The sequence below is a fragment of the Crinia signifera genome, chromosome 19 (assembly GCF_055691185.1).
Source record: "Crinia signifera chromosome 19, ASM5569118v1, whole genome shotgun sequence".
In the NCBI taxonomy this organism is placed as follows: Eukaryota; Metazoa; Chordata; class Amphibia; order Anura; family Myobatrachidae; genus Crinia; species Crinia signifera.
In genome coordinates this window covers 100,284,881-100,311,502 of record NC_139226.1, presented here as the reverse complement: position 1 = coordinate 100,311,502, position 26,622 = coordinate 100,284,881, and the positions used below count along the sequence as shown (strand labels likewise).

Sequence of the window (26,622 nt, the reverse complement as noted above, 5' to 3'; positions counted from 1 at the left end):
GAGGGGGGGCGCAGGAGAGTGCGCGCATGCGCAGCGCCGCAACCCCTGTCCTGGGCTCCACCGGAGACCATAGTACACAACAATGTCCCAGTCCCAGACCCAGTGTGAGCGCCGGTGATGATGGGCGGCGCGGCCTCTGCTCAGGGGCGCATGAAGATATTTAAAGTCAGGACAGTGAGCAGCGAAAATAAGTATGGGGTAGCCTGCAGGGACCTGAGGGAGCTCCGGGACAGAGGGTGCAAGAAGTTCCAGGTACTGTGCATGCTATATACTATAGGCAGGTGCTATATACTGCAATGCAGGCAGCTGCTATATACTGTACATTGCTATATACTGTAATGCAGGTAGGTGTTATATACTGTACATTGCTATATACTGCAATGCAGACAGGTGCCCTATACTCTACATATACGTTACATTGCTATACTATATAATGCAGGTAGGTGCTACATACTGTACATTGATATATACTGTAATGCAGACAGGTACACAATACTGTAATGCAGGTAGGTGCTACATATGTACTGTACATTGCTATGGGTGCCGGATTCCGACGGTCAGTACTCCGACATCGGAATCCTGACTGTTTAAATGCCTGACAGTCGGGATCCTGACTGACAGGGACTATTCTTCCTTGTGGGGGTCCGCAACCACCATAGCGGGAGAATAGAACCTGTGGCGAGCCACCGAACCTGCAGTGTGGCGAGCACAGCGAGATCGCAAGGGGCTTCTTTGTGCTCACCCCCCTGTTGGAGTACCGGAAGACGGAAGTCGGAATTCCGATTGTCGGACCACCATACCACACCCCATTGCTATTTAATGTAAATCAGGTAGGTGCTATATACTGTAATGCAGGCAGGTTATTCACACTAAGAGAGTATAGTAGTGATACATTAATACATCGCTATACAGTTTGAGCAAGGACTCATTCACACTATAGGCCCATACACACTGGTGAATTTCAGCTGAAAGCCGCTCAAAACAGCAAGTTTTAGTAGCTTTCAGCTCGAAGCCACCCAGTGTGTATGGGTTGGCATTGTTTTACCAGCAGGTGAGCGGCTTTGCATAGCGTCCGCCCCAGCTGACAGCGCCAGGCTGGGGGGAAAGCCGCTCAGTGTGTATGCACTGAGCGGCTTTCCCCCCCAGCGATGACAGCGGTCATCACTGTCCATACACGCTGGGCATAATCGCCCAGTGTGTATGGACCTTAAGAAAGTATAGTAGCGATACATTGTTACAACGCTATACAGAGCGGGCAGAGGCTCATTCATACTAAGGAAGTATAGGAGTAATACATTGTTACCAGCATCCTGTCACATGTATATGATACCGCTTTCAGACTCGGGTTGGACCAGGGTTTTTGAACCCGGGTATGACCCGTGTCACACTTTTCATACTGAACTGTTATACGCAGAATGACCCAGTTTAACCCTTACCCGGGTTGATTTGCCGGTCGACAGGGGTTATTCACTTTGGTGCTTTCACCTGCAATAACCCGGGTTACAAGTGTGATGTGAAAGGGGTAGAGATACACAACTTCCTGTAATCTACAGTATTTCCCATATTGAGGTTGATGCTTTTATTAATATACTAGTTAAACCCCGTCAAAATGACAGCTTCTGCAATGTACTTTCGCTTTCAGCTGTGACCATTTTACTTTCGCTTTCAGCTTTGACAGTTTTTACTTTCACTTTGAGCTGTGACCATTTTTAGCCCACAAACTCCTCACCGCCAGTCCATAACTGCTCCTACCCCCAATCTCTGTCTTCACAGCTCCCTCTCCCAATATCCAGGGAGTTTGAAACAGATCAGTGTCCCTGCAAAAATTGCTTTTACTTTCACAAAGGAGTAATGTGGTCTGTCGAGTGGCCTCTAGTGGTCAGTGGCATTTCTTCACCTCCATGGAGGTGAGGAATAATAAGCCTTTTATATATAGATTATGTTATTAATGTTATTTAAAGTTTTTAGGAACAATTTCTAATCTAATTGAATAATTTGTTGTTAATAATAGCTTTATGTTTAATAATGCCTATTACAACGCTAATGCCTGTGAAATTCCCTTTAGCAGGGTGTTTTTGTAGTTCTTTTGTTTTATTGCCCTGAATGATGTAATTGTTGATTTAATTTCAGCTGCCTCCTAACAGCACCCGCGTTTGTCTGTATGAGGATGGGACAGAGATAAGTGACAAATACCTGAAGAACCTTCCAGATAACACCGACCTAATCTTACTTGCCCCCGGAGAGACATGGCATGGATGTAAGTAGTTATATTTCAGGATGGGTGTGGCTAAAAGTCAGATTCATATTAAGTACTAGCTGGGATACCCAGCATTGCCCCAGTTTGGTTGTGGGATTAGCATTACTTGAACTTTATCCTTCTCATGATTTAAGCTTGACAGCTCTTCCTACTGACCCAGGAGGTGGCTGCCTGGTGTCATCTGAAGTTCTCATCCAAAACATCCAGCGGAAGGCCCTGAACATGCTCTCCATGCCAATGTGTGCCCGGCTTACACCTCTCTGCGGTTGGCTCCCGGATCTGACCACATTTATTTTCTTACACCCCGTGTCCTCTGCCCCCTCTATGTTATGACACTTTGCCATATCTTGCATCCCTGACCTTTTTTTTTCTGTGGGGGCCAACGTGTTTTTCCTTGTGGGGATCTGATGGTGCGCTTTGGCAATTTTAAAATCTTGTTTGGCGTGCCGGGAGTTGAAAGGGGTTGAAATTCTCTGATTTATAATAATGCTGTTCCCTTTAATTTATAGGGTACAGCACTATACATAGAATATTCATTTTTCATTCTCTATTTTGTTTGTTCTTGGTGACAAAAGTCGTCACGGACATCGACCGACTACTGAAGGCATTTTACAAGAGGCAGGTGGATGTTACGGAGGCTGCAAGGAGACTACTGTCTGACGAACAGGCTCCCAAGAGACGGAAAATACTTGTCGACTTTATCAGCAACCTTAATGAAAACATCTTGGCGGAAGGTCGGCAAGAAGACGAGGCTTGGTTTGAAGGTTAGTTTGGCTGATTAAACCGGCACCATATTGAATAGAGCCTTTTACTTGACACAATAAAAAATACGGTTCTTGTTTCCTAGCACGGCACCTAATATTTTCATCTTATGGCATCTTATGCGATCACATTGCATGCCATATAGCCTCATACAATGCATTCGATGCGATGGTATAAGATTTTTTATTGTACAACCACCCTGATGGGTCCTTACAATGTTAAATGGCCCCCCATACTCAACGTCACCCCACGATAAACGCCAACCCGAAGAATGGCGAGCGCAGCGGTAAGCGTCCTTCGACCTTTTCATACCCCCACTATCCACATCGGCGTGGAGTTGACTTTATATAGTGTGGCGAGCTCAGCGAGCCACCGAGCCCGAAGCGTGGCGAGCCCCGTGAGGGGACATGGATTAATTTACATGTATTGCGCGTCCACTCGCCATGCTTCGGGCTCGTATTCCGTGTCCCCTCGCGGTGCTCGCCACGCTTCTCTTCGGTGGCTCGCTGCACTCGCCACACTATCTAAAATCAACTCCACACCGACGTGGATAGTGGGGGTATGAAAAGATCGGATGACGCGTACTGCTGCGCTCGCCACGCTTCGGGTTGGCATTGATCCCGGGGGTTGGCGTTGACTATGGCGGGCCATTTCACATTGTAAGGACACATCAGGGTGATTGTACAATCAAAAATCATATACGATCGCATATATGATGCGATATTTTATTGTACAACATCGCGTCTCATCGCATACCATCGTATACCTTATTTAGTGTTATGGTATACGATGTGATGGGCGCCGTGCTAGGAAACAAGTACCAAATATACATCTTAAGGTAAGAATACAATAGGTCAATATTTATTCATATATTATTCACACTGGCAATATTAGTGGCTTTGTTAGGATGCTTCTTAGTTTTTTCTGTTGTGAAGGTGTTTTACTTGACTAGTCACCCATGCCTTTAAATATATGGGACATTTAATTTCATAGTTACTTTACTTCCTCTGGACTTTAAAGTGCTTTTTACCTGAACATTTTATTGTGATAGTATGTGAGATTTATACATTGTCCCAGAAATCATGTTGATGGGACAGTGCAAGGATAATAGGCTTCTTGGGATTTATCTTCAGTTGATTGTCATTCATTACATGTATAATACAATATGTATACATTTGTACAGATTTGTTATCTTGACAAGCAGACCTGATGGACAAAGAATTAGGTCATTTTTATCATCTCTGACTCTAAAGTACCCCAAAAAGTGTCTAACATCTGCGCTACCAAAAGTTCTGTCCCCACAGAGGCATAACTCTGGGAGGCAATGGAGTCCTCTGCCACCGGGCTTCTGCTCCCAAGGGGGCTCCTCTCCTGCCCTGCGAGTTTACATTAGATAGATTATACTTTGTATTCCTGATGTGTTTTATCTCTATATTTGTTTTTAGGCATAGACTCTCGGCATAAGAACAAGTCCAGTTACATGAGGTACAGCTGTGAAAGCAGAATTCGTAGTTACATGAAAGAGGTAAGATATAGGGGGGTATTCAATGTCAGAGGCACGGCTGTCGAGCTAGCGCGACAGCCGTGCCCCTGTCCCGTTCTCGCTTACCTCGACTGGAGCTCGGCAGTCGGGATTCAATGTCCCGGCCGCCGAGCGGCGAGAAGGGGGCGTGGCCGCGAGTTGCGGCCGGGAAGTGACGAGCTGCAGCCGGCAGCTCGTCACTTCCCGGCTGTTCTCGGCAGAACGAGCCCGACAGCTAGAGATGTCGGGCTCGTTCTGACAGAAAACCCTGTTCAATGCTGTCGGGGAAGACAGCATTGAATAGGGCCCGTCGAGCATCTCCCCCACGGGAGATGCTCGACGGCGATTGAATCTCCCCCATAAACATACTTTAAAGCATTATGACAAACCTAGTAATGCCAGAAAGCTGTGTTTTTATGGAGGTCCAAGCACTAAGTGTCCTGTTTGTGGTTAGAAATGTTGGAATAGTCATTATAGCTGGGCTGTAATAAATGGCTGGGACTATGGAATGAATGGCGAACAGATTTGGTCAACACAATGTGCATTGCACAGCAATACTATGCAGTATATACAGTGCTGTAGTTTTACATCGCCCGAGAGCTACAGTACAGTATGCATCACATATTTTGTGGCATCTTAGGTCAGTGATTGGAGAAACCCAGTTTGGATGCACACCCAGCTACATTTCACTCATGCTGGCAGTACATAGGCAAGCTGGGTGGGAACCTGTTAAAACGCTGAGTTCTACAATGGAACACAACTCTGTTAAATATATGTTGATCTTGTGGCCACACCGTTTTTCTATATTGAGGTCAATTAACCCTTTGAGCGCCAAGTGAATCTGTCAAAATCAGTGTGAAAATTGGCAAGCAAACTGTTTTATTCATCCTAATGACCTGTAATGGCTACCTGATATAGGAAATAGAATATTTATTATTTGAATTTAAATAACAAATGTGAGCGACTGGCATTTTTAGAAGATATTTTACACATGTCTCACAGAGATGTTGGACATTTAAAGGGTTAAATATATATCTATACGCTGTTTATTGCAGTAGTGTTTACATCTAATGTCAACCACATTTAAATTCAGCGGCTTGATATGGGTATAGATCATTGGATAGACAGCAACTAGGTCGACATGCTTGAAGATCAAAATGACTGAAGGTCGACAGGGTCATTAGGTTGACACACGCATTAGGTCGACACGGGGAAGGTTGACGGTCAAAAGGTCGACAGGATTTTTCATGTTTTTTTTTCTTGTCCGGAATGTTGACACAGTCGACATGTACACTGAAACGTAGCACTGTGTACGCTCGTCATGCTTCGGGTTCGGTGCCTCGCTACGCAGACTATTTTTTTTTCCTAACACGCCCTAGTGGATGGTATGGCGTGAAATACCGCCTGTCGGCAAATGTCGCTTCCCAAAAAAAAGTGAAAAACCCCATGTCGACCTTTGACTGTCGGCCCCATATCGACCTAATGCTTGTGTTGTCCTAATGACCTTGTCAACCTAACCCATGTCAACCTTCAGTCATGTCGACATGCCTAAAGCTTGTCGACCTAGTGACCAAATCTCCTTGATATCAGCCGCTAATATTATATAGATACTGTAGATCAGTGGTTCTTAAACTGTAGGTCTCGACCTTCTCGGCATGAGATCGCGACTCCATGTTGCTGACCATCAGGCTGATGACTTCTAATCTCAGTCACTGATTGAAGGAGTCTGATAAATCTGTTGAGTTGTCTGTTATTTCAGACTCCTCCCATCATGTTGTGCCTCCACAATGCTGCCATGTATGTGCCGTCTGCTGACTACACATGTGATGTGATGACCTTCTGCAGTAACTTGCTGGGGTCCTGTCATTATATGTATTGTCTGATGGGGTCCCAGAGCAAAATAGTTTGAGGACCCCTGCTGTAGATAGATGATTCAACAACATTGCAGTCATTACATTTAGTAACCAACCCTTAAGGGCTGTAATTTTTTGGCAGTGGGAAATGTTGGTATATAGGAACACTACAGTAAAAGTGCCTATGCACGGTACAATACAACTTGTATGCGATGTGATCAGGATCTAGCACGCGCTGCGCAGACTTTATGTGCTGAGCGATGGGATGCCTGTGGGAGCGTACATCGCATTGATCAGCACCATTCTACCGTGTATGGGCACATTAAGACTGACATGTGGATAGTGGTACAGTATATGCTCAATTAGTTTAGTAATACCCAGGGGTTAAAGTGAGGGGGAATGGGGTGGAACTAAGGACCTTATTCTAGTTCACTCTTTCTGACAAAATCCTTCTTCTTCATTGGCCCTGCACAGCAATTATCGCAGAAAAGCATTCTAGTTTGCAGGGGGATGCTAAAAACCCTACCACCGGCCCCTCTGCCTAGAGTTCCCCCACCACTGCATGACCGCTTTAAGCCCTGGTAATACCACTCAGGTTAGAGGGAGGGGTTAATGCTGGGCATACATCAGACTGAGTAAAAAATACATTGTTTACCCCAGCTTGCACAGACTTTGTGCTGTGCGATGGGATGCCCGCATTGCATCGCACAGCACTATCGCACAGTGTATGGGCACCTTAAGGCTGAGAAACCTCTAGCTCTCTTTTCCAAATGTAACTTTTTTGATGTTTAAATGTATCAGGCCTACCAGACGTTTTGGTATAACAAATATTAATGTAATTTGTTTCAAATCGTCTGACATTAACTTAATACAAAACAAAAAACAGTCAATGGGTGAACAAAGAGATATTGATTTCCTCTAGAACTTGGTGTTCATCCCAGGATTTGCAAAATGATGTCCAGGTAATTATTGGCAAGAATCTCTGGTACTCTTTACCTAGCACGGCGCCCACGATGTCCATCACGGTCATCGGGGGTAAAAAAACGCGGCCATCGCATGCACTAAAAAAACGGGTGCGACGCGATGCCCGCGATTCCCCATAGGGATCAATGTTAAAAGTGTGATTGGACGCGATTTTACTGTTCAATGCCTCAATGCCCGCGATTTTTCCATAGGAAACAATGTTAAATGGGCCACAGAGCCCTAATAGTCCCCCTGAAGTCTGAAATGGCCCCCACAATTGTTAACGCAACCCCACGATCAACGTGAACCCGAAGCGTGGCGAGCCCGCGAGGGGCGGCGGTACGCGTCCTCCGACCTTTTCATACCCCCACTATCCACGTCGGCGTGGAGTTGAGAATAGAATAGTGTGGCAAGCCCGAAGCGTGGCGAGCGAGCCCCGCGAGGGGACGCGGATACCTGTGAAGCCCGCAAAGGGACGCGTTTACCTGTGAAGGTATCCGCGTCCGCTCGTCTCGCTGCGCTCGCCACACTATTCTATTCTCAACTCCACGCCGACGTGGATAGTGGGGGTATAAAAAGGTCGGAGGACGCGTACCGCCGCCCCTCGCGGGCTCGCTACGCTTCGGGTTCACGTTGATCGTGGGGTGGCGTTAACAATTGTGGGGGCCATTTCAGACTTCAGGGGGACTATTTGGGCTCTGTGGCCCATTTAACATTGTTTCCTATGGAAAAATCGCGGGCATTGAGGCATTGAACAGTAAAATCGCGTCCAATCACACTTTTAACATTGTTCCCTATGGGAAATCACGGGCATCGCGTCGCACCCGTTTTTTAGTGAATTTGATGGCCGCGATGGGCGCCGTGCTAGGTAAAGAGTACCGAATCTCTTTCTTGTTCTTTGTTAATCTGCAATTTGTGTGTGACAAATAAGGGTCCTACACACGGGGAGATGTTGCTGAGCGTTCCGAGATCGTTTAGAACGCTCATTGCATAGCAATGTGTCAGCGCTGTGTGCTGAGCGATCTGTAAGGGCCAGTGTTCTCCTGCCCTGACCGGGGATCTAGCTAGATTTATCCAGCATACTGTCGGCGGGCCACGCATACAGTAGCTTTCGCTTTTTCCTCTACACGCGGAGTAATGTATGGGCATTGTCTAAGCGACCTAGGAAAATAGATTAGAAAATGTCCCTTGTGTAGCCCCCAGTAGACTACACCTTTATTAGGTTTCACAGGGGTAGATTTATGAAGCAGTGATAAGGGAGGAGAAGTGATACAGTGCCTCGTAATTTATCATCGGCCAATCAGCTGCTATTTAAACCCAGCCTTTAACTTAACAGCCAGAAGCTGATTGGCCAGTGATAAAGTACCAGGCACTTTTTCACTTCTCCTCCCTTATCACTGCTTCATAAATCTACCCGACAGTTACTAAAAATGTTGGGTTCTAAGGTAGGGGCTTATTTTTAATTTTTTATTTAATAATGAAGCAGAGCGACTTAATAGAGTCCAGTTTAGAAATTCCAATAGGTTTCACATCAGTATTTTTTTTCTGCAAGATTTTTTACCTCCCGAATGGCATCTTAGGGGTTTCATATTATTGTGATATAATTATTTAATCAACTACAAATTAATTCAGTGATTATTTTTACACATTTTTATTTTTTAAATTAAATATTTTATCCAAGTGGTTATTGTGCTGTTAAATACTGACCTACTGTTTAATGCGGTTATTGATTTTTTTCGGGTGTTTTATTGGTTAACAGAAGAGAAGTCTCCTTTAACATTTTTTTGAGGTTCAGTTACATTATTAAGAAATGCATGAATGTTTTTTAGTGTATTAATATGTGAATGTTTATGTGTGGGTTGTTAGGTCTACACCAACTAGGTTGACAAGCATTGGGTCAACACGGGCAAGGTGGAGAGTCAAAAGGTCGACATGGGGTTTTTCACTGTTTTTTGTTTGTTTGTTTTTTAACCTGAATGTCGAAACAGTCGCTTTGCTCGCAATGCTTCGGGCACAGTGCTCTGCTACGCTCAGCACACTATTTTATTCTTCCACCACGCCCTAGTGGATGGTAGGGCATGAAATACCGCCTGTCGGCTCAAAAAAAAGTGAAAAAACCCATGACGTCCTTTTGACTATCGACCTAATGACCTGTCGAACTTGACCCATGTCGAACTTGCTGCCTGTTGACCTAATGCTTGTCGACCTAGTTGGTGTAGACCTAATGACCGTATCCCTATGTGTGTCCTCTGGCTGCTAGCATGAATACATTTTACTTGTTTAAAGTGACTATCACATGGTACAACCCAGATCCCAGCAGTGATAAAATATACCAATCAGAATACTGGACTGCCTAAGATAATTTAAACGTTTGTCATGATGATTCCTGACTACAGATAAGGCAGAGTCTGCTTCTTTTTTTTAATGAAGCGTTTGATTTAATGCAGAGAATGAAAACTAAACCCTTCAATTTCCACATCTTACAGCAATAGGTTGGCTTGTTGACACACTCTAGGGCAGGCATTCCCAACCACGGTTCTCAAGGCACACCAACAGTGCATGTTTTGTAGATATCCAGGCTTGAGCACAGGTGACTTAATTAGTATCTGAGGGATTCTGATTAAACCATCTGTTCTGAAGCCTGGATATCACTAAAACCTGCACTGTTGGTGTGCCTTGAGGACTGTGGTTGGGAATGCCTGCTCTAGGGGAATATGAAAAGCAGTTATTTGTTTATAAAATAAAGGGTACTCTTTACCTAGAACGGCGCCCATCGGGGTGATCGCGGGATCGCGGGCAGTACATAAACGGCCGCGACGCGATGCCCGCGATCACCGCGATTTTCCCATAGGGAACAATGTTAAAAAGTCAGATTGATCGCGATTTTGCATTCAATGCCTCAATGCCCGCGATTTTACCATAGGAATCAATGTTAAATGGGCTACAGAGCCCAAATAGGCACAATTAACCCTTAAATGTCACCCCAATTTTTTGACGCCACCCCACGATCCACGCCAACCCGAAGCGTGGCGAGCGCAGCGAGCCCGCGAGGGGCGGCGGTACGCGTCCTCCGACCTTTTCATGCCCTACTATCCACGTCGGCGTGGAGTTGAGAATAGAATAGTGTGGCGAGCGCAGCGAGCCACCGAGCCCGAAGCGTGGCGAGCGCAGCGAGCCCCGCGAGGGGACGCGGATACCTTCACAGCTATACGCGTCCCCTCGCGGACTTCACAGGTGTCCGTGGCGACGCCGACACCTGTGAAGCCCGCGAAGGGACGCGTTTACCTGTGAAGGTATCCGCGTCCCCTCGCGGGGCTCGCTGCGCTCGCCACGCTTCGGGCTCGGTGGCTCGCTGCGCTCGCCACACTATTCTATTCTCAACTCCACGCCGACGTGGATAGTAGGGCATGAAAAGGTCGGAGGACGCGTACCGCCGCCCCTCGCGGGCTCGCTGCGCTCGCCACGCTTCGGGTTGGCGTGGATCGTGGGGTGGCGTAAAAAAATTGGGGTGACATTTAAGGGTTAATTGGGTCTATTTGGGCTCTGTAGCCCATTTAACATTGATTCCTATGGGAAAATCGCGGGCATTGAGGCATTTAACATTAAAATCGCGATCAATTAGGCTTTTTAACATTGTTCCCTATGGAAAAATCGCGGTGATCGCGGGTACACGATTTTGATGTACCCGCGATTTACCCGCAATGCCCGCGATTTTTTACCCCCGACGCCCGCGATTCTGATCGCGGGCGCCGTTCTAGGTAAAGAGTACCAAATAAAGCAATTTCAACAAGTTGAGGGGGGGTATTCAATATGTGCTGATATTTCCCGACAGGGGAAATATCAGCAATCACCTATACAATGCTGCCATTAATGACCGTATTGAAGGGTGTCAGGTCCAGCTTTTTTTAAAGTTGGAAAAGGGCGCAGATTGTCGAATTCACAGATGTTTTTGAACCATCTGCGACCTGTTTCGCCGACCCACAGACTTGAATTGACACAAATTGAATTCCAGCTGTCGAGTTACTGTCGGATTAAATGAAAACGGCCCAGGAATCCGACTCCAAAAAGTGAATGTTTTTTATGTTATAAGAAGTCCAAGAGGACCCACACTTTGCGTTCAGTGGAATATGGTACTCTAGTATCCCCACATCATTGATCATCGTCCCTGATGAAGTCTTGATGATGAAACGCGTCAGTCTTTTTGTTGATCATTATTTGAAAATATCTGAACCACTGGATGTTATAAGGCTGCCAAAAGATCTTGGGAAATAATTTTTAATAAAGAAAAGCTGTAATGAAAAATGCTTTCAAAAGAATTTGCTGTTGCAGTGTCACTATAATTGTTTTCTTGGCTGGTGGTGGCACATTCACAGGTGACATATAGAGGTGCAGCAGCTACTTCTACAGCACAGGGAAAGGGTTATTATGTGTGTGTGTGTGTGTGTGTGTGTGTGTGTGTGTGTGTGTGTGTATACACACACACACACGAACAGAAGATATATATGCCAATATTTAAAGGAAATAAAGAGGACGAACTTTACGACTTCTAAAGAGAATACAATGTTCTACCTTAGAGCGATGTACCTTTGTTCACTGTGAATGGAACAAAGAAATGACGTTCGAATGAAAATGCTTTGAGATGGAAATAACAATCCTTTTCTTTGCATGTCAAAAGTTCCCGCATTGACAGGTTGTATTTTTTAATAAGTTAATATCAGATGATTTTAAACAATTATGCCAGAATCCAGCAATGTACAATATTCTATACAAAACAGACAAAGGCCCTTTAAATACTGTAATGTAGGTCTATAGCGGTCTGAGATTTGGTTGCTTCTTAAAATGTAAATTTCTGTAAAATATGGGGGTTGTTCAGTTTTATATTACAGCAATGTAAAGTTATTTCTCAAGTGCTTTGATTTCCTTAGGTGCAGGGCTCATGTGCCAATGTAGATCCAGACGTGAGAGAGGAATACAAGGAAGTTGCAGATACTCTCTGTAATGCACTGAAAGCTGTGAAATACAACGGCTGCTACTTTGACAGGACTGAAGTAAAGGTCAATCGTCTTTGTACTGCGGAAGGATGGTTCTCTTGCCAAGTAAGACACATTGGCTGTTTATCTCACTAGAACTGAAGTATTATCTTGATTGATTTTCAGGGGGTAGATGAAAGGAATTCTATAGATTATAAAACCATTAACTGTTGGTGCACTGTTTTAAAATGGTGGAACGGTGGCCCATCCTTTAATTCCGCCTTGTAGTTTTAAAAACATAAATATCATGAAATTTTGTTGGCAATAGTCCTTAATTTTAAATTCTGGCTTATCATACTATAGTCTAGATGTCAAACATTGTATAACATGAAAGTAGCAATCAAAAGAACTTATCCACTGACGCGTTTCTCCGGTTACGTGATTTCTTCAGAGGCCACCCATCACAACATAAATAATTCTATTGACCGATCAAAATAACCATTAGAACAGCCTGCTGACTAAATCACAATTTGAAGATCAAAATGCAAACTAATTTGATTTCAAAACTATGGAAGTTAAAAGCAAATCTTGAAACAAATGATCTATGTAAAACACGTTGGATAGAAATGAATACCAGAACATTAAGTCTAAAGTAATAGAAATGGTTTGCCTGCATCTCTAGCCATGATGGCAAGGAAATGTTGGGTTCTAATACAACATATGGAGGACACCTAAAACATGAACAAAGTGTTTCAAGCTGAAAATGCACAATCAGGATTAAACCTGGGTCTACCACTGAATCATGACAAATAATAACAGTAACCTGTTCTCTGAATACATAGGTCTTGTTCCTGCCCTACAGCAAGTAGAAATTGTGGAATGTCAATATAAAAAATTGATAAAATAGTAATAAATAACTCTGTGTGCTGATATAATACATGTCTGTAAATCACAAAATGAAGGCAGACAGGCAAAGTACATAGTGGGAGGAGGGCATGTACCAAACAGCTGAAGGTTATAGAACCCTTTAAACAAACAGTTATTGGAACAGGGAGATGCTGATAGACGATGCACTGCAGCTCTTAATACTGGTCATGCTCAGTTAATTTGCTTTGCCCTAAGGAAGTTACATTGTATTATGCTGCATAAACCAAGGGCATACAAGATCTCTGGTTAAGATAGCTAACTTTTACTCAGCAATATAAAATATGTTTTCCAAATAATAGTAGGTTTGTGGCTGAAGGGTGCTGTAGTTAGACCACGAACTTGGCTTTAAAAGGAATAGATTATTGTTATCACGGATGGTGTAATGGTTAGCATTACTGCCTCACAGCACTGAGGTCATGGGGGTTCGATTCCCACCATGGCCCTAACCATGCGGAGTCTGTATATTCGCCCGTGTTTGCGTGGGTTTACTCTGGGTACTCCGGTTTCCTCCCACAATTCAAAAATATACAGGTAGGGTAATTGGCTTCCAACAAAAATTAACCATAGAATGTCTATGTGTGCGTGTACATGTGGTAGGGAATATAGATTGTAAGCTCCACTGTTGCAGGGACTGATGTGAGTGTTCAACTATACTCTGTAAAGCGCTGCGGAATATGTGTGCGCTATATAAGAAACTGTTACTAAATAAATAATAAATATTTGTTATGGGAATGAAACTCTCTTTGCACATGTTACATCTGCCCCACCTGCAGTGCACATGGTTTTGTCCATTAAAGAAGGAGTTTGCTTTCACGAGTGAACCAGAATCGGGCCCATAATTTGGTCACGCAAAGAAGCATATAACATAAGTAGCAAGTCACTTCCTTTCCTCTGGTACAAAATATGCTACAAGACTGTGTGGAGATGAATTTAAACATTCCAAATAGCAGCGGGTACTCCCTGTCTGTGGTAGGGGAGCTGCCGCTACCCGTGCTTGGAGAGGAGACCGTTAGCGTTCTCCAAGTGGCAACCCGACTGTGCATGCCCGAAACACGAGTTTCTATGGACTGCATCGAATGCAGCCCATAGAAGCCGGGCTGGACTGCCCAAAAGACAGGGAGTGGTTTCCTACTGGATGCCCGCTCTCTGCTAATTGCAGATTCAGGAAATGCCTCGTCCTGGTGCCATCTGTATTGGGTGTGATTGGCAGGTGGCACTTATAATAGGAAGTCATTGCGAGTCATAGTGAAGCCTGTGCAGTCACGGCCTGCAGCTGGCTTCATTGACACTAAGCTGGGTGGTGGATATTACTAGGGGGGTCAGTCCTGCAGCCCAAGTGTTAAATCCTCCACTGAATGTATTTCCTTTTATTTAACCAGAAATACCTTTTAGACTGGTCTTAATCTAGATCAGGCCTGTCCAACATTGGCCCTCCAGATGTTGTGAAACTACACATCCCAGCGTGCTTTGCAATAGTTTTAGCATTCTCTAATAGCAAAACTGTGGCAAAGCATGCTGGGATGTGTAGTTTCAAAACATCTGGGGGGCCAACGTTGGACATGCCTGATCTAGATGATGGTTGTCCTCCTATTACCAGGAGTGCGGTGTGAACTACGAGGGGTAAATTAACGAAAGATTCTAAAGAGGTGATGTTGCCCATAGCATCCACTCTTATTCTCAAATAAACAAGAGTAAGCAGCGCTTTCAGTTACAAAATTAGATGACTAATTTAATAACAATTAAACATGTTAAAATACAGTACACTAAAAACAAAAAATAAGAGTGAATGAAGGATTGGAACCAATAGATAGTCACCAATTCAAGGATATTAAACCTGCTCTGATCCTGGGAAAAGCTTTTTGAGGAAGTCCTTATTGGCCACTTTATGGTGTCCTGAAGATGTTGAAATGGACTACAACCGATGGCACAGTTGGAATTAGCCTTATCGGGAGTCCTCACTGCTGTGAGTGGTCAAGTATCCATAGTTTCACTGGCAAGAGACTTCCAAAGGTAAAGGGGAATCCGATCAGATGAGTAGGCAGGTGGGACTAGTCCTTGGGCGTGGAAAGGATGTGTCCTTGAAGTAGATTAGGGTCCAAACAGTGAGCACCAACGCGTTTCACAGTCCTACTGACTGCTTTGTCAAGCGCTCTACACTAACCACGGTTAGCTCTTTTCTTTTTTCCAATCTTATTCTGTCTAGCAGTTTCTAGGATGCAATAGAGAAATGATAGATTGGTTGCTATGAACATCATCTCTTTTTCATTTTTAAAAGTAAATTTACTCTTAAAGGTGCATACACACTGGATGATGTAGGCACTGAAAGACGTTGGTGACCAGTTTACCGTGAACTTCCCCAGTGTCCTGGACAAAATATGTGGGGCATACTCACTGAACGATTTGACCAGTGATCTAGCTATAGTGTATAGTTTAAAAAAAAAAAATTCCAAATTGAGCTACCTGTACAGTAGACGAACAACCGTGATGAACGACCGGCGGGTTCGCGCATCATCATCCTCCGTCGCATACACACTGAGCAATATTTTGACCAATATCATTCAGAAGGTCCAAAATAGACCATGTTAGTCAAAAAATCATAGAGCTTGTATGCACCTTTAGCCTCACCTGTCTAACTGCATTACTGTAAATGCAATGAAGGGACCGAGGCCGATGCTGTATTCTGTGTGGTGCTATCGTGGACATTTATTAACCAATCTGCTTCTAAAGGCCTCTTTGTTTCCATATACGCAATAGTTGTCTGGTTATTGGCAGCGTAATGTCCTTCCTTTGTGCCCGATGAATGTTTAGCGTTTCAATGACTGAGGTCATCATGATTGTTCTAGCTACACGCGTCTGATTTTACTTCTCTCCCTCCTGTAGGGTCCTTTTGATGCGAGTGACTGTACCTCCAAGCACTCCATTAATCCATACAGTAACAAAGAGAGCAGAATTGTGTTCAGCACGTGGAATCTGGACCACAGGTAACAGCACAACCCCAAAACGCGTTCTGTGATTGATCCTATGTTCCCATAACCATGATTAGTCATTTACTAGCCAGCCTCACACATTTCATCTCACATTCAGAGAGAAGACTTGTCGTTTATATATTAACCCTCTGAGTGCCAATGTTGCTGTGAGCGATCCTCATAATATCCATGAAAAATGCCAAGCGACTTCTTTTTTTTGGGTGCAATATTTAACTACACTTCAATGAATTAACTTGGCTGCATTTGTATTTATGTATACTAAAGGAACAGTTGCTGCGAGCGGCGCTGGCATTTTTTTACGGACATTTTGAGGATCTCGCACAGCAACGTTGGCACTCACAGGGTTAATAACATGACGCAACGCGCCGTTTTGTGCGGCTGTTTCTCAAAGTAAACACTGCAAACAAATTTACCCCATTTACAGCAATCGCACCAGTGAACGAACACAACTAGGTTTCGTGACTTAACCCCTTCACTGCTGAGTGTTTCCTCGCCCTTGCATGGAGGTCATTATTTTTTACAATTCACATTCCAACATCAATGACTTTTTTTATGCAGTAACCGCATTCTGGGGCAGATGTATTAAGCCTGGCAAAGAGATAAACTGGAGTTAAATTGCAAGGAGATAACGCACCAGACAATCAACTCCCAACTGTCATATTTCAAACACAGCCGATTGGCTGATGCATTATCTCCTTCCACATTAACTCCAGTTTATCTCTTTGCCAGGCTTAATACATCTGGCCCACTGTAGCTTGTTTTTTCCAGAAGAATTTGAGGGTAAATGTAATCGGGGGCAGGAGTTTGGCAACGAATGGCGAACCAGGGCTAAAGCGCAACGGAATATTCTGCGCTATATAAGAAACTGTTAATAAATAAATGTAGTAAAAAAAAACAAAAAACTGCATAGCGTATAATTCACAATCAATGCGCGCGCAACATTTCCTGATTGGCAGAAAGAGATACTGTCACTAGGTCGACAAGAATTAGGTTGACATGCAGGAAGGTCAACATGACTAGGGTCATTTAGGTCGACAATTAAAAGGTCAACATGAGGGTTTTTACCTTTTTGGTATTTTTTTTTTTTGAGCCGACAGGCGGTATTTCATGCCCTAACGTCCACTAGGGCGTGGTGGGAGAATAAAGTAGTGTGCCCGAAGCATGGTGAGCGCATCGCTACGTTTCAGTGTCCATGTCAACTATTTTGACATCCGGGACAAAAAAAAAAAGGTTAAAAAAAAAACCCATGTCGACATAGTGGTGTTGCCCTAGTTGCTGTCTATCCAATGATCCATACCCGGCAGAAGTGAATGTGAACACCGCTTATGTTTGTGAATATATAATATACTTTGTTTTAGAATTGAGAAGAAACGGAGTGTCCTGCCATGCCTGGCCGACGCTGTGAAGGGGAGCAATGGCAGACAAGTCAACTGGCAATACTTCTTCAACCTGCTATTTACCATGGAAAACCTGAAGCTGGTTCACATAGCTTGCCATAAGAAAACCTCCCATAACTTGGTGTGTGATGACTCCATGATATATGTAAAAAGAAAATCCCCCAAAAAGACCAGGAAATGAAATAATCTTTTTTATATATTTTTTTTTTAAGTGGATCATTGTTTTAAAAAAAATATTTATTGTATTCATGTATTCTGACAATTCTCATTTTATGATTATTTATATTGATTTATCATATTGCCATAAGAAAGTGTATTATGCCTGCATTACAGTATCCAGGCTCTAGGTCTACAGTGTCTAGGGCCACAACTACAGTTTTTACACAATTTTTTGGTAAAAAGATGACTTGTTCATACTTTACCATCAACGTGGGCATAGAATTAGGTTATAATAGTGTGCACCTATTTTGATAGACACCAAAAAACATGAAAAACCAACAAAAAAAACCCATTAAAAACCTCATGTTCTACTTTTCGATGTAGACTTTTTGACCCCGTCACCCTTTTGATTGTAGACGTAGACACGGGCGGTCTAAAGAACCTAACCCTGCATTTATGATGTCAACTTCATAATGTGGATACGCATTGTATCCCAATTGTAAATCACAATGGAAGAATTTGGCACTTTATAACTTAAAGTTAAAAAGGTCAACATCTGACCCAGAACTCTAAAGTTGGCCATACACTTGTCCAATTTGGGCATTTTCACCCGATTTCCAACGGATCGGGCCAAGACATCGTGTGAAAAGTGCCCAAATCAGATGTTTGACATCTGCGGTCCTGTGCGCATCTGAGTCCGATATCGAACCTGCTTGCAGATCTGGCCTCTGATGCGGGAAGTCTCCTGGCAGCGGGGAATGGGATCGCATGCGATCCTGCTGCCTGGGAAGCTCCTGTGCAGTCTGAGAAGTCGCATAATACCGCTTTAACATGGTAAAATGCAGGGTCGCACCGGGACATTGAAACCGGAAAAAACGTTGCGTAGAAAACATTATATTTCCTATATAAAGGTAACATTACAGGTCATTATGATGAATAAAAAGGTTTGCTTGACAATTTTCACACCAATTTTGGCAAATTCACTTGGCACTCGAAGGATTGAGCAACAAATGTGGCAGCAGCACACACAGATTTCAAATCGATCTGAAACCGCAGTGAGCAACTACTCCGTAATGACAGCGCATTAATTTAGATGCCTCAGGTACCATTTGATAGGGTGTGTGATGGAGATGCGCGGTAAAGGTCCATACACACCTGGCGATTTTGCCCAGCGTGTATGGACAGCCATGATCATTGTCATCGCTGGGGTTAAAGTCGCTCAGTGCATACACACCCCCTGCCCGGTGCGGTCAGCAGGGGGCGGACCGGTTTCCATAGCGCAGCGCTATGGAAATCTGTCCACAAAGCCGCTCATCTGCTGGTAATACCAGCAAATGAGTGGCGTCCGGCAACAATGATGCGGGAGGGACCAGCATCACTCAACGCTTATTGCTGCCCTATACACACAGAAGAGACAACTGAGCGGCTTTCACATGAAAGTCGCCCAGTGTGTATGGGCCTTTAGGGAGCAGAAGTTTAATATTTTCCCATAAAGAAAGCAATGAATGGGGTGTGTGCGCTTTTTCCCTGTGGGTTGTAAATTGCACCAAAGCCCTTGCCAATATTTTCGGTCCTAAATTTAGTTGATATAATCAATTTAAATCAACATTTTATAAATATACCCCACAGACTTAAGCTGGCCAGACACCTCAAGTGAAGCCAACCAATTCAAATCGGTTCTGACAAATTGGTGAAATCCATTTAATTTTGGAAGCCAATGGTCTGTTGTCATTTTCTCCCATCCAATACCATATTATCAATAAATGACTGGGGCTGATTGAATTCTCCCCTTCAAGCATGATGATCTATTCTGTAAATCTATGTGGTTACATCGGATTCAGTACTGAATCCCGGCGGTCGGGATCCCGGCGTTCAGAATCCCGACAGCCAAAACCCCGACAAGGGGGGGACGTGGATCGCCCCCCCTTGCGGGCTCGCTGTGCTCGCCACGCAGCGGGCCCGGTGCCTCGCTACGCTCGGCACACTAATTTATTCTCCCTCCAGGGGTGTCGTGGACACCCACGGAGGGAGAATGTGTCGGGATTTCGGCGGTCGGGATTCTGAATGCCGGGATCCGGTTACATCAATACTGGTGCTATTTGTTGGAATTGTACTATAACATTTGTCATCTTTACATATCAGAATTATTGTCAGCAGGGCAGCTACTTTTTAAAGAAAAATACGTATTTAAAAAAACAAAATTATAGCTCTTCTCCTTCTCTAGCCTGTTTTATTACAAATGTTCTGACCTAATTATGTACTTTTGACATTAAAAACCATGTTAATCATAACCATAGTATTTGTGGTTTCCCGGAATAAGCACAAAATACAGGTTCAAAAGTCAAAATACAATATAAAAATCATGCGCAGACTTATACTACACAATAAATTAAATTCTAATTGTTGTCTCCCCTGAAACTGGGTAAATGCAGCTCCCAATGATTATTTGTTTAAAATCAATTTTAAACTGGATACATTTGGGGTGCTCTGGATTCTACCCGTTAAGAGAGTGCATATGGCACAAGCTTAGATTATCTTCATAAAAAGATACATTTTAATCAAATTTCAACACATCATAAAGAAATAAATATATGAATATATATATACACACACACACACTTTTGTTGATTCAGCCCGGCACGCACAATGATCAGCAAATCTGGAGAAGATTTGTAGTGGTTGACGGAGATACAGGCAGCGGCACTCCCAGGGATTTTAAAAGTGCTTTAATAGTGCTTAAAGAATATATAGTCTTGTGTCCAAGTGTCTCCGAAACACTGCCATCTGCTGGCAGAGAGTTAAACTACATCTCTTTCTCACACATGCACAAACACAGACAGTAGCAGACTAGCTTTCAAAGCTTCAAGAGGGCTTACTAGTATATATTTTTCTTCTACGATCCCATGGCAGCCTACACATTGGGATATCATCCCATTCCTTGTAGTTAGACAGGTTACTTTTTTCCCAGGCTCCTCCCTCTTGGGTATAAATCCCTGCTCCTCCCCTCCTCTGGTGTCTTTTTTTTCCTGTCTCCTTGTTTTAGTTAGAGGCAGGAGGTTACTTTATTTTGGGCTCACTTTTAGAAACAGGAGGTCACTCTGGGTGTTTGCAGCATGGAAGTGTGGCTCTCTGAGAGTTCCTGTCCATGCCATCCGGAGAACTAGCAGGAGCATGGTGTCTGTAAGTCTCCATTCTCCTAAAAACAAGCACCTAATAGCGTGGAGCTGTGGAGTATTAAAAGCAGCTATTAGCGCCGCCGGAATCCTCTGATACAGCCATTCGCAGCAGCATGGACTGGACTGCAGAATCCAGAGAGCAGCGTGCTGTGCGCGTACTTCCGAGTTCGGCGGAACGCATAGACTACATTTACCAGAATGCATTGCGCCTGACGCACACTTCCGGTTTCCGGCTATAGCGTTTGCACGCTTCCTAAGCGCGCTCTGCTGTGGATTTAAAAGACAGTCTGACACTGTCAGTGCTGAGGCAGAGCAGCAGCATGGTCCTGTGAAAACGGCGGAATGGTAGGACATTGTGGGTTATACCTTTTGAAAGCATATGTGTATCTGGCCATACCTGATGGGTTTTGTTCATACCGATTTCTGGTGCTGTTGAGATGTATCTGCCTTCCCCCATTAGAAAAGATAGTGCCCCTGTGAGGTGAGCCTGGTATTATTTTTTGTAGGCAGTATAGAAGTTTATTTTCAGTATGAGTGATAGGCTTTCCCATTATTTTATAGTGTGCCTGCTGGAACTAAGAAAAAGGCTAAGAAGGAAGAGAGGAATTCTTCTTTGGCCATACTTAGACGATATCCTCATCGCGGCATCATCCAAGCAAGTGCTACTGGAACACCTGCAAGTAGTGGTCAACTTCCTGCGAACGCATGGCTGGATAGTAAATCTACAAAAGAGCCAATTGAATCCCACTCAAAGAATCAAGTTCTTAGGGGTGATGATAGACTCTGTAAAATTTCAAATTTCCCTCAGACGAGAGATGGGCGAAGATCAGAGACCTCTCCCTTTCCCTGATAAAGTCGTGTCAACATCATTGCAAAAATGTCTGAGTTTATTGGGGATGATGTCCTCCACTATAGGGGTTGTTCCATGGTCACAGTGGAGAATGAGAACATTCCAATGGACAATCCTTCCATTTCTAAAGAGAAAGACTGTCAAGACTCTAAAGATAAACCTGTCCTTGAGGGTAAGAAAGTCTCTTTCCTGGTGGACAAGCAGAGCATTGATAGACAGAGCGACTTCCTTACAGTCTCCGAAGTTTCGGGTAATTACAACCGACGCAAGTCAGTTAGGCTGGGGGGCCCATTGCGAAGGAGAAGCAGCCCAAGGGGCGTGGTCAAAAGAAGAGAGTGTGAATTCATCAAATTGGAGAGAAGCTGAAGCAGTATGGATAGCAGTGATGGCTTTTTCTCAGAGTCAGAAAGACACACTTAAGAATCTTCTCCGACAATACTTCTGTGGTAGCATATGTAAGGAGGCACAGGATAGGGCTTGCCTGCATTTTTAGAAATTATTTACTCTATGGTCCAAGTTTTGTATTCTTAAATTAAAGCCCTCAGTCTGCAGAGGTTACAAACAGGAAGACATTCAGAAGCAGACAGTAAGGAAGTGTTCCCTTTAGAAAAGCTTTCCTCCTCCCCCTTTGGAAAGATTGACAGCATGGTCCAGCAATCCAAAAGGAAAGATCAATCAAAGGTGGATTGTGGGAGAGAGGAAGTGGAAGAAGAGGTGACTGTGAGGTGAGGGGCACAGCTATAGTCACTGGAGGTTGGGGTGCTGCCCCCTCTCTTCCGTGTGCTCTGCTACAGCTGTCAGTGCTGCTCAGGACTGTAGGAGATACACTGATACATTGTACAGCAGCTTGAGGAGACTTTGCTGAACTGTGAGTGGACTTTGTTAGTATAATCCTGATGCTGCTGCTGGTTACTGGATTTCTTGGTCTCCCTGAATAAAGTACAAGCTGTTTTCATTGTTACCCGCTCTGCTGTGTGATTCCTGAACCCCAGGGTACCCAGGTCACCCGGTATCCTCACATTTGGAGGCAGCGGAGGGACATCACACAGTTTCTGCAGAGATTACAAGGTACTGGATAGAAGGAACAGTAAAACTGCAGAATATCAGGATGGAGCGTCAGCCAGAAGGTGTGGTCAGCAATCAAGGGGAGAACACAATGAGAGAGCAGGAGAAGTTTTACCGTACAGCACGGAAACCTCACCTGCAAGGATTTTGCAGGATGAAAGGTATTACTTATGATGGGACTGAGACCCAGGAGACACTGGTACTGAGGTTGTTGGCGTGTGATCGGGTGCACCCATAGGATCCCAACCACCTGAGTGATGACGAAGAGATGCCGACAGGCAGTGGTGTCAATGCATCCAGTAAGTTACCAGAGTCCACCACTGTTACTCTTGCTGCATTACAGAGCTGGCTGGGGGCACTTGGTGATGGTGCGACCCCACAGGAGAGAGCTGGGGTAATACAAGCAATACTTGGGGTACAAATTCCTACTGGCGGTGGATCTCCAGAGTCACCCCAAAGTTCTGGCCAAAACAAGCGACACTTGGGATTTAAGGATGTTCCCACATTCCGGGAAAATTAAACAGACATTGACACTCACCTCCAGATCTTTGAGAATCTCATGGAGGTGCATGGAATAGAGGCAGCTGAATGGCCAAAGTACTTGGGGCCAAGTCTCACTGGTAGGGCTTTGGAAGCCTATCGGGCCCTAACTCCCCAGGAGTGTAAAGTCTACGCCAGTATAAAGAAGGCATTGCTAGCTAAGTTTCAGATCACTGCAGAATCTTATTGTCTCAAATTCAGAACGCTGAATAAAAGTGGGACTGCTTCCCAATAGGAGTTTACTAATCAGCTACCGTAAAACTGTGGGAAATGGCTTGAAGGGAGGCAGGCCTCCACTGCGGAGCAGATCATTAACTTAATCGTGGTGGAACAGCTAATGGTTAAGATGGCACCAGAGGTACGGGAGTGGGTCATGGACAGGAAGCCCGATACACCTGAGCAAGCTGCGGAATGGGCTGATGAATATATAGCCAATCGGCCCCAATGGATAGTCGCTGCTGCAAGAATCCCAAGAGCAGAGAAGCCCCCTGACAAAGAACCGTTTAACAATAATACTAACAAAGGAGTCTATGTCAGAAGCACCACCGATCAGCCACCCAGATTTAGAGTGGCTAACCCAGAACATCGGAATTGTTACCGCTGCAATCAACCAGGGCACTTGCTGAGAGACTGTCCACGCACACGAGGACCATTTCCTGGGGCTAGACCAGCCCCAGTCTCTGTGGTATCTTACTCCACAGAGGATTATGGTGAAGAGGTCATCCAGTCAGATACATATGGGATGGCAGATGGGGTGTACATTGTGGATCTGGTACTGGGGGAGGAGAAGGCAACTCCCAGAAATATGCAAGGGCACCTACAGACTGTGGCTGTAGAGGATCAGCCAGTTCAGGGCCTACGAGATTCTGGGGCCTCACTCACTTTGATCGAGCCAGACCTGATTCCCGCATCCAGGGTGATTCCTGGACAGTATGTACGAATTGCCACCGCCGGGGGACAACAGACCGACATCCCCTTCGCCAAGATACATCTAGACTGGGGAGCTGATCAAGGAATTGTGGAGGTCGGAGTACTCAAGGGGCTACCAGACAAGGTCATCCTCGGAAATGATCTGGGACAAGGACTGGTGACACACTTTGTCCAGGCGGTGACAAGAAGCCAAGCCAAAATAGTTACCCAGGCAACAGATATGGAACAGAAACAACCTACCCAGATAACCACGGTGAGTGATTCTAGTCCCTTATCTAACACTCTAGAGGTAGACTTGGGGGAGGTGGACCGCACTGAGTTCCGACGGGCCCAAAAGACTGACCCCTCCCTGAGTAAATTGAGGAGTGCAGCTGACCTGGGGCTGGAAACAGCTGATGGAAACAAGATAGTTTGGGAAGAGGAATTACTGTACCGACTGGTCGTTCCTCAGCCTGGACAGGAAGCTGTCATGCCTACTAAACAGTTGGTGGTACCTACACCATATAGAGTGCAATTACTAGCTCTTGCTCATGACATCCCCGCAGCCGGGCATTTCGGCACCCGTAAAACCCTGGCCCGACTGCTACGGAATTTCTTCTGGCCAGGGATTTCTAGAGATGTTAAGCAGTATCGAAGCACCTGCGATACCTGCCAAAGACTGGGGAAGCCTCAACGGAAACTGCCTCTGCATCCATTACCTATTATAGAGGAGCCCTTTGCCCGTGTTGCCATAGACCTAGTTGGACCATTAGCTATTTCAAGTCATACGGGCAAGAAGTACATCTTAACACTAGTTGACTTTGCTACACGTTACCCTGAGGCCGTGGCCCTATCATCCATTGACACAAAGCATGTTGCACAAGCACTGACAGACATCTTCAGTCGGGTTGGATACCCACAGGAAGTAGTCACAGATCAAGGACCCCAATTCCAAGGCGAACTTATGCAAACCCTATGGGAAAAGTGGGGGGTTCGGCCTCTTTGGACCTCCCCTTATCACCCGCAGACCAATGGGCTCTGTGAACGCTTCAATGGAACACTTAAAAGACTCCTACAAGCGTATGTACAGTCCGAGGGGAAGGACTGGGAAAGAGCTCTACAACAACTTCTATTTGCTTATCGGGAAGTACCTCAGGCATCTACCGGATATTCCCCGTTTGAACTCTTGTACGGTCGAAAAGTACGGGGGCCTCTAGAACTGGTCAAAGAGAGTTGGGAGGGAACTTTTCAAGAATACCAGCAGCCCATTTTGCAGTATGTAGAGAACATGCGAACACGGATGAGAAGACTGCTGCAGTTAACTGAAGAGCATCTCCGGGAATCACAAGAAAAGCAAAGGGAATGGTACGATGCCTATGCTCAAAACCGGGAGTTATATCCTGGGCAAAAGGTCATGGTGCTTATCCCAGTGCGAAGAAACAAACTGCAGGCCACCTGGGATGGACCCTACACTGTGGTAAGACGCACTGGACCTGTCAATTATGTGGTCTCCCTAGATAAGGGAGGGAAAAACCTACGCACCTTCCATATAAATCGACTCAAAGCTTATAGAGATCGTCAAGTAGCGACCATGGTAGTGTGCTGCCCTCCGATGGAGACTCCAGAAACTGATCCGTTACCTGACCTTTTGGGAGCTGCTAAACAGCGGAAAGGTGTGGAATCAGTCCAGGTGAGAAAACAATTAAATGCGACACAGCAGCAAGATGCAGAGGATCTTAGAAGATGAAAGAGACCAGTTTTCTTGTCAACCCGGTCGAACTCACCTAACCGCTCACCATGTGGACACTGGGACCGCTAAGCCCATTCGACAAGCCGCTTACCGAATGACGCCAGATGTTATGAGGCAGGTAAAGACTGAGATCGAGGAGATGCTATCTTTGGGGGTCATCGTACCATCTAAAAGCCCATGGGCTGCTGGGGTCGTGTTGGTTCCCAAGAAAGATGGGACTACACGGTTTTGCGTGGACTATCGCAAATTGAATGAAGTAACCACAACTGATGCTTATCCTATGCCCCATGTTGATGAACTACTAGACCGGATTGGAGGCGCCAGGTTTGTTTCAACGCTGAATTTAAGCAAGGGTTACTGGCAAATCCCACTTACCAAAGAAGCCCAGGAGCGTTCTGCCTTCATCACACCAATAGGACTCTTTGAGTGGACTACCATGCCTTTTGGGATGAAGAATGCCCCTGCCACATTCCAGCGAACAGTGAATGACCTACTGGCGGGGTGTCAAGACTTTGCCCAAGCCTACTTTGATGAT

At 44.9% G+C, this 26,622-nt stretch overlaps 1 protein-coding gene across 1 annotated transcript; it reads left to right on the top strand.

Annotated features, from left to right (window-relative positions):
* The first annotated feature begins 11 nt into the window (after positions 1-11).
* On the top strand, positions 12-18,766 carry DFFB (DNA fragmentation factor subunit beta). The gene is made up of 7 exons (XM_083163015.1): positions 12-252; positions 2,131-2,257; positions 2,833-3,021; positions 4,465-4,544; positions 12,283-12,453; positions 16,135-16,235; positions 17,600-18,766. The coding sequence occupies exons 1-7, from the start codon at positions 118-120 to the stop codon at positions 17,817-17,819; spliced, it is 1,023 nt and encodes a 340-aa protein (XP_083019141.1). The 5' UTR covers positions 12-117; the 3' UTR covers positions 17,820-18,766.
* Positions 18,767-26,622: the final 7,856 nt, after the last annotated feature.

Coding starts and splice junctions, on each gene's coding strand:
- DFFB (XM_083163015.1), top strand. CDS start 118: ATGATGGGCGGCGCGGCCTCTGCTCAGGGGCGCATGAAGATATTTAAA. Junction 3,022..4,464: donor AGACGAGGCTTGGTTTGAAG/GTTAGTTTGGCT, acceptor ATTTGTTTTTAG/GCATAGACTCTCGGCATAAG. Junction 12,454..16,134: donor AAGGATGGTTCTCTTGCCAA/GTAAGACACATT, acceptor TCCCTCCTGTAG/GGTCCTTTTGATGCGAGTGA.